We start from the raw sequence: 8,609 nt of genomic DNA on the forward strand, positions 1-8,609 counted from the left end.
AATAGCCTCGTATAATATAGATCACGGATAAATTATTATTATCTTTATTGATATTGAAAAGTATGCCTTGTAACAGTCAATGTCATAATCAATCGTAAAAAATAAAATAAAAATATTTGTAATGTAATATATGATATAGCTGGTATATTTTTGTTCATAAAACAATATATAAAAGTATACCTAGTTATAATTATTTATGAAAAATAAAATAATGCAATATGATATAATTTATTGACTATACTATGATATAATATAATTATTTATTGCTACATAACATAACAATTTCGTTTTACAACAATTACACAAAGTACACAAAGTAGGTAATGTCTATTTCATGAAATGGATGTCCATATAATGTATTTTCGTCAAAATGCACGATCTGGACAAATTTCACTATCTGGATATCCAGTTCATGAAATGAGTGGTTTCACTATGTGGATGCGACATATCCATTTTTTTTATATTATGTTTAATTTTGAAAAATTACTTTAAGTGTCATTAGAGTTATACCAAAAACCAAAATCAATTTATACATATTTATAAATATTTTATAGTACTTCGTACTTACTGTAATTGGAGTGTTTTTGTTAAATTGTTCCGGACCATCAAGAAGCTTTTGTTTCTGTTCTTCTTTTTCTTGTAATTCTTTCAAACGCTTTTCTTCTCTCTCACGAGCTTCTTTTTTTTCTTGTAATTCTCTTTGTTTTCTTTTTTCTTGTTCTAATAAACGCCGTTTTTCATTTTCTTCTTCTTCTTGCTTAGCCATATTTTCAAATTTTGCTCTAAGACTTGATGGTTTAATACTTGCTAAAAATAATGACAATTGTAAAATAAATAACTTTATAAAATACTGTTCAAAAATAAAAAATTGAATTGGTTAGTATATTTAATACTAAAGTTTTAAAAGATAAATTTAAAAAAATGTAACTTAAATGTATATAATTTAATACATACTTATTTCTGGTTTCTGTTTTTGATAATTTGTCCCAACCTCACCAGAACTTTCATTATAATTATGAGCAGATTTATCTATTCTATCATTTTGAATGCCAAACTTTCCTCCAAAACCCTATGCATTGTATAATTATATAATTTAAAATAAATATATTTTATTAAAATTAACTTACTTTACTATGGTCTATTTGACTTTGATGTTTTTCAACAGTTTCTACACTATCCCACCCAACAGCAGACTTATCTTGACGATCTGACTGTACACCAAATTTTCCACCAAAACCCACAGCGTAATCTACAGACCATAAAAATGTAATAAAAACTAATTATTTATAAAATATTAATGTAAAATCATACCTTTTTGAGACTCATGCTTTTGTAATTTTTCCACATAATCCCAACCAACAGCACTCTTATCCTGTCGATCAGCTTGCACGCCAAACTTTCCACCAAAACCAGAACTATAATCTTTCTGAGATCCATGTTTTTCCACTTTTTCTTTATGACTCCAACTCACAGCACTCTTAAATATTAAATAAAGTTGTGAATTAAACCATTTTTAAGGACACACGTCCTATAACAATAACTGTATGTTTCATTGCTTTTATTTTAAAAAACCAATAAGTTTAAAAAACAAAAAAACCTTTAATACCTTGTCGATTCGATCTGATTGAACACCATATTTACCACCAAAACCAGAACTATAGTCAGTCTGTGAGGCATGCTTAAAGTGAGGTGCAATATAGTCATGTCCAACAGCAGATTTATCCATTCTAACAAAAACACAATCATATTACAGTCCATTATAAAAATGGATTTATTATTAAAATAACCATACCTGTCAGATTGCACACCAAATTTTCCACCATATCCAAATGCTGCTTGAGGCCCTTCTTCCATTTCTTTTTTCTTGAGAACTTCGTGAGCTTTAGTCACTTCTTCACGTAGTTGACTCATGCTGAACAAACAATAACAATGAGTTAAATTAATACAAATTCCAATAAACTATAACAAAAGTAACCAACTCGACATGATCCAATACACGTCCAGAACCGGGAACGGTGCGAGAGCCCCATCTTTGCTCTTCTTCGCTCACGTCGTTCACAAAATCTGGATCTGTCTCCCAGTCATCATCCGCGTTTTCGACAGGTATCTCAACGTTAACTCCAGCGGACGACTTCCACATAATGCTCTTCAAAAATTATCCTCTAGACCACTCTACAAATTTATATACAAAATTGTTTATTTCTATAATATAATATGATCTACAAAAACGTCTACATGGAGAATTAAACGATCACGAAATTCGAAAACTCAGCCACACAAGTAATATGAACGTGATGAGTAATATGATTATTATTTATTACAACTGTATAATGCACAAATTAGTGACTTATCTAGTGTATACACACCGTACAATATAAAATATAAATTATGATATATATATATATATTATATATATCTCAGTCTGTGTGATACAGTCATACAGATAATATTCATCGTCTGTTATCTAATCAACATGATCGCCATAAAAAGAAGATGACAACAAAATATCATGGAAATAATATTCTTTATCATTTTTCTTTAAAAAAATAATATTTTTATTGCAACGATGGTTTTGAAATCAGAAGACAGCCAACAGCGTCCGTGGTTCCGCGCCCGCCAAACGAATATACGGTTTTGTAAAATGACAAAACAATTTGCGGTCGAACCGACTAACCGGGTGTTACTATAACTTGTAACAGCGTATTATTATTTAATATTTTTATTATAACAATTAAACTATTTAAGTGTTTAAAGTGTATCATAATAATATCTCGTGTATACAATATACATAATATTATAATATTATATTGTGTGCACCGACGCGCGCAAAGGTGCAGCTGTTTCACACCAATCACACACGCGTCATTATTGCAGCAGGGCGTTGGTTAGGTCTGTCGGTTTGGATGTTTCGAGTTTCGACGAGTTTTCGGTCTATTTATGAAATCTCCGGTCGTGACGCGGTCGCATATTATTATAATAATATAATATTATACACTGCAATGTGTTAACGTGTTAACGTTATGCATCGCGATCTATATAATATATTGCCTATATTGTATATTTGTATTTAGATATTATTGTTGACAAACGCACGCATAAATGTTGCGCGATCGTTTCGATCGAAAATCGTGTCGAAAACAGACTGACCCGACACGTACGTTGTATTATGGAAATTTAATATAGGGTGCTACAACTATAGTCATGCTCACCCCCATTTTTTTCTTTAAAAATGAAAATAGGTATTCAATTTCTGATCTTTGAAATATTTAATACTATAGGTACCTATAATAGATATGATCCTACTTAAAGAATATTTTCATATTTTCTAACCACCCTATAATAATTCCAAAACTATTGTCTTGGACTTATCAGTTATTATCATTAGTACCTACGCAAAATTAAATAGGTACGTAACTCAAAAAGTACATGTTCACATTTTGATTTTGATATACCTACGTCGAAATTTGCAGAAAAATGATCCGTTAAATAATTTACAGAGGAACAACAGATCATCATTTGTAAATACAGAAGTTTGTATCTCCACAGGACATTCCTTATAAGTATAGTACAAAGAATCTCAAGAGTTTTAGGATCATAAGGTCTTTTCAGAGTATATTTAAAAATCAGATATTGATTATCTATAGGCTATAGTGGATAACATATTAATATTATATTATATGTATCTGTTATGATGTATATTGCCTATACTTGGTATAGATAATATGTAATAATATATAATGGCATAAATATAAACTGGAAGGCATGGACCAAAAAAAATGTGTGTTTAAGCGTCGTGGTATGCCAATTGTGCTGCTTATATTTCGTAACTTTATATTTAAGCATATTAGTAACGTAATAAATCTACTAACTATTATTGACGTTCATTGTACAATAATAAACAATTCTAAAAAATTAAATTATAAGATTTACGTGAGCTAATAGATTTAATTAAAAAAACTTATTGCTATAAACTATAAAGTTTCTCCAAAGTTTGCACAGGTTTAATATTATAATTTACTTTCCCGGTAACCAGTGTTCGTGCAGAACGATAGTTTTAAAAACTAAAAATAATTAAGTAGGTACCTACTTTTGAAAAAATACCTTGAGCCAAGAGCGTCTTTGAGGTTTAGATTTAGTACCGATTGAAAAAGATGCTAGCTAAACAATTTAAATAAAGAAAACAATAATTAAGTTGTGTAATTTATTTCAAATATATAATTTTTGTGCATTTCTATTTAATTTTTTTCCCATATTTTTTGTCAAATGACTAAATAATAATAATTATTGTACTTTTTACAAATTTCAACTTAAAATAGCGAAGAATTATCTTTTGTTTATTTTAAACCCAGACAGCATTTTGTAACAATAATATTATAATAGTGTTATAATAATAACGTTATACTAATATTATTCGTGATTTTAATATTATAATAATATTATTAAGCAAAAAATTGCTGTCTGGGAAACATTTTAAGGAGATTTTATGCCATGGGCCCCTAAAATCCTAGTTACGCCACTGTAATTGGTACCTATGTAATAGTATATTATCATTATTATTTGCGGTGTTCCGGTCACTGCTGGTCTTATTATTATGTTATACCTGTATGGTAAATGCGCACCACATTGCCCACTGACTACTGATTTGCGTCAATTATTATATATTATTAATATAATATCTCTCATAGGTATTAAATCGTTATGTTATTCTATCTTATTGTGTATCTCACGTGTGTCACTGGTTGCGGTTTTTACGGTGATTCGTGGGTGGTGGGTGCTGACGGTGGTTATTGCAACGGCGGCGGCGTGCTTAGGGATATGTTAAATCTTTCGATTTTCGTATAAATAACGGCCGTGTCTACGACAAACGTATACTTCACCGTTGTATCTCAACAGGACAACAACAACTCGAGTTCAACGCACAAATATATACAACAACACATTATAATATTATATTATTATCATTTGATTTTTCGTTGACTTTTCGACTCGAGTTTTCCAGCCGTCGTTGTACATTCGCGTTCCGTAAACGTTTTCGATTCATCGCAAAGAAGTTTATATATTTTTTATACATAACTTACCTATCAGTCGCAGCTACAGTGTCTTTACAGCGCATTTGTTGGATCCATCTAAGCAGTCTTCAGACAACTCTAATAATATATATATCGTATATATTCACCAATTCACCATGATCGGAGTACTCGTGAGTATAATTATATATTTATAATATGATATATCTAATACTTTAACTAAAAGTACATGTGTGGAGGTTTAACAATTACAATTTCAATACATATTATTTCGAATTCTTTCACAGAGCTGTAGTAGTTATATCTATAAGACTGTATAGATATATTTACGACTATATTGGATATTACTATATACTATATAGTAATTCATAATTATTATAGTATAGCGATATACCTAGATAAAGCATTTCTTCACATACCCGGATTTAAAACAAAAATCGCAAGTAAAGCTATTACTGTAAAGCTTATTTGTAATCACGATTTTATTCGCAGCTCAACTTATATATAGTTATATAGAAGACTTCTATAGTTACCCACCTATGTATAATATTAAATCTGCTTCTGCATAAATAAATCTTGCATTCCTACATAAAAAGGTAAACGCAATGAAACGTCGAAACCCTTGTTCGAAAAAAATCTAAAACCTACCTCTCTTCGGGAAAGTTATTTAATCATGAATATGTTTTTTCAATCACAAGAAATTCAAAAAGAATTTTGTTTAGCATTGTATGCATATTGCTTACACTCGCGCATTCATCATAATTCATAGCGTAACAGTTGATAATGTTACCACGACACCATAATATAGTCTGTAGGACATAGACACACGAATTTCAGATAGACCCCGCCAATAAAAGACACGATCATGTGAAAATATTTCTCTACGATTTTTTGACTACTATCTATATAAGCCGGATTCTTACCAAACTTTTTTTAAACATGTATGTGTACCTATTCTTTAAAAAAAATACTAAACAGTATAGTAGGTGTAGATTATATTATAATATATGTATTTTGAAAGATTGTGATAATTTCACAAATCTTCACGCTAACGGCCAATTTCCATACATATTATAGCACTGAACTGTTTCAAAAACTAATTCAGTGTAAATCGAAATATCCTGATAAATTATTTTTGTTGGTCTTTTGTACTCAGGCAATCGTTTTCGCGGTCCAAGCCACGGCGGTGCTAGCCGGCGGCGCCCGGTACCCGTCCGGACTGAACCCGGCCCTGTGTCCCAATTACCCACACTGCGACAACGTGCTGTTGGCCGCGTACGCCCAACCCGCGGCCGGCAACGATTACAACGACCATTACACCAACAACAACAACGCCGGCCAGTATTACGGTTCCGGTTACCAGCATCACCCGTCCGAGGCGTCCAACTACCACAACAACCAACCGCTGGTCCCGGCGCCGTACACCGAGCCCGGTTACCCCGCCGGCCTCTCGTCGTCCAACTGCCCCAACTACCCGTACTGCTCACACCAGGTACCGGCCGAGGCGCTCAGATACGCGCACAAGAGGTACCCGTCCGGCGTCAGCCCGCAGAACTGCCCCAACTACCCATACTGTCACTGATGGTCCATCGCGTATAATATATTGCAATAATAATATTAAGACACTCGCGATGTATGAATATTATGTATAATATTATAATTAATATTAATATTGGAACACATCTTGCGACTCATAATAGTTTAAAATTGTTGACTATAATTAATATACGAATAATTATTTTTATTTTTAACAACTTTACTCACATGGCTATATATACCTATCTATTATATACATTAACATTATACATTTATTATACATAACACTAAATAGTAAAAACATAACAGGACTATTGATTATGTCAATCAAGCGTATAATATTGTTTCGTATAAGTTTAACGTATTTCACAATTCCACATATATATTTTTTAATTTTATATAAGTTTTTAAAAATTCAACAGTACATTGTACATTACAATAATATTATATTTATATTATTATTTCGATACAACAAATATATTACATACACATGAAAACATGATATAGATTGAAATGTATAACTTAAAAGAGACGTTACCCGATAGGGCTAATATAAGTGCATCCGGTAATCAAAATTATACCTTTTTAAATTTTTAATCTACAGTAACTTGCGATTCATGGACATTAGTACCTACATTACTAACCAAATTTGTAAAAGCACGTTGCAAAAAACATACCAATTTATTCATATAGAAATCTTAGCCCTACTTATCAATATTCAAAAATCCAAATCTAAAAACGTTCGCAACACCTATTGATATATAGGCTATATGCATAACCTAATACCTATACATAGTAAGAAGAAAAATACCGTTAACTTTTTAAACACATTGTTTATAAATAAGTAACTGATAAGTTGATGTTACATGGGTGTTTTATTCGTCTTGCCCGAGTGTATAATTTGCTATATTATGCACTTGTAAGACGGAGACAACACATGCGGGTATAACGTCCTCTTAATACTGATGTTACAGAAATACAGAATACTACAATTTAAACATATTCAAATATTATGTAAAATTCTTGATTTTACTTTTTCCAAATCATTAGGTCCATTATAATCAGTTATCAAATCTTCATTAGAAAAATGCTTAGCACAGACATAAACCACTTTGCGATTTGAATTGCCATTTACTTTTCGAACAATTTCGTTCCAAGCATAAAAATCTGAGTCGCGAACTTTAAACAATTGGACAGCTTGTTTGCTTTGAATACTCGAGCACGAAATCACCGAACATTGACGAGGCATTTTAGATCAGAACACAAACCAATGTTACGGACACTTAAGTCTGATGATACATCTACAAAATATATTAGCCAGTAGCCAGTAGGATTAGGTTTCAAAAATACAATTTCAGTAATTATAATATATTATTATTATTTTAAAAATAATTATTTTAGTACGTTGTCAATATAGGCTACCAGAATGCGCTAGTAACCACGCCTATATCTTTAGAAACATTTGGGGACCGGCCTTCTACTACCCCCCGGCCAGATCGATTCCAATCCTGTATATCTTAGTCCGTGGACGCATCACGCATATATGCGTCTATGGCATTCAAAGGGTTATAATCACGGTTTAAGATATAGTGTATCTTAAACCGTGGTTATAACTTATAAGTAAATGCCAAAACTCTATGTAAAATTAATTTATGACGTGTGCAATTTGTGAATTTCATAAAAAGTTGTATTAAAGGTATACTTGTATTAAAGTGTAATAAGTAATAACACAGAAAGTAAGTAAGCATTTTTAATATTTTGTAATTTCGAACTCGATACATTTTATTTTTCAATATATTTAAAAAAAATCAAATAGCTATGCCGAAAGACTGGATAAATCGCGCGGCAATTACATTGGCCCTTGTAGTATGTGCACACTTAATAATAAGTGTGCACAACTACTTGAATCAAGAAGATCCTTTAACATAACACAAAGGAAATTTACACAATAAGGTTAGATAATTTTATAAATAATTGTAGGTAACAATATTTTTAAAGATTATTATTTTTTAAGAGGACGTAATACCCGCATGTGTTGTCTCCGTC

The 8,609-nt window shown here is 31.2% G+C and overlaps 2 protein-coding genes across 3 annotated transcripts in view; one reads left to right on the top strand and one right to left on the bottom strand.

Annotated features, from left to right (window-relative positions):
* The window catches only part of LOC100168801 (src substrate protein p85), a 6,319-nt gene extending 3,939 nt beyond the window's left edge, over nucleotides 1–2,380 (bottom strand). The window contains exons 1-8 of one of the 2 annotated variants that reach the window (XM_008189029.3): nucleotides 2,236–2,380; nucleotides 1,980–2,172; nucleotides 1,793–1,912; nucleotides 1,607–1,727; nucleotides 1,312–1,477; nucleotides 1,128–1,249; nucleotides 955–1,069; nucleotides 569–807 (exon numbers count right to left, since the gene is read on the bottom strand). In XM_008189029.3, coding sequence (XP_008187251.1) covers nucleotides 569–807; nucleotides 955–1,069; nucleotides 1,128–1,249; nucleotides 1,312–1,477; nucleotides 1,607–1,727; nucleotides 1,793–1,912; nucleotides 1,980–2,140 — 1,044 coding nt within the window. In that variant the 5' untranslated portion in view covers nucleotides 2,141–2,172; nucleotides 2,236–2,380. Of the gene's footprint in view, nucleotides 1–568; nucleotides 808–954; nucleotides 1,070–1,127; nucleotides 1,250–1,311; nucleotides 1,478–1,606; nucleotides 1,728–1,792; nucleotides 1,913–1,979 lie in introns of both variants that reach the window. The other variant, XM_001949695.5, reaches the window with a different exon arrangement.
* Nucleotides 2,381–4,837: 2,457 nt separating this feature from the next.
* LOC100159923 (cuticle protein 1) lies at nucleotides 4,838–6,712 on the top strand. Its single transcript, XM_001949658.5, has 2 exons — nucleotides 4,838–5,200; nucleotides 6,184–6,712. The coding sequence occupies exons 1-2, from the start codon at nucleotides 5,186–5,188 to the stop codon at nucleotides 6,607–6,609; spliced, it is 441 nt and encodes a 146-aa protein (XP_001949693.1). The 5' UTR covers nucleotides 4,838–5,185; the 3' UTR covers nucleotides 6,610–6,712.
* Nucleotides 6,713–8,609: the final 1,897 nt, after the last annotated feature.

This window comes from Acyrthosiphon pisum, chromosome A2 (genome assembly GCF_005508785.2).
Source record: "Acyrthosiphon pisum isolate AL4f chromosome A2, pea_aphid_22Mar2018_4r6ur, whole genome shotgun sequence".
Lineage (NCBI taxonomy): Eukaryota > Metazoa > Arthropoda > Insecta > Hemiptera > Aphididae > Acyrthosiphon > Acyrthosiphon pisum.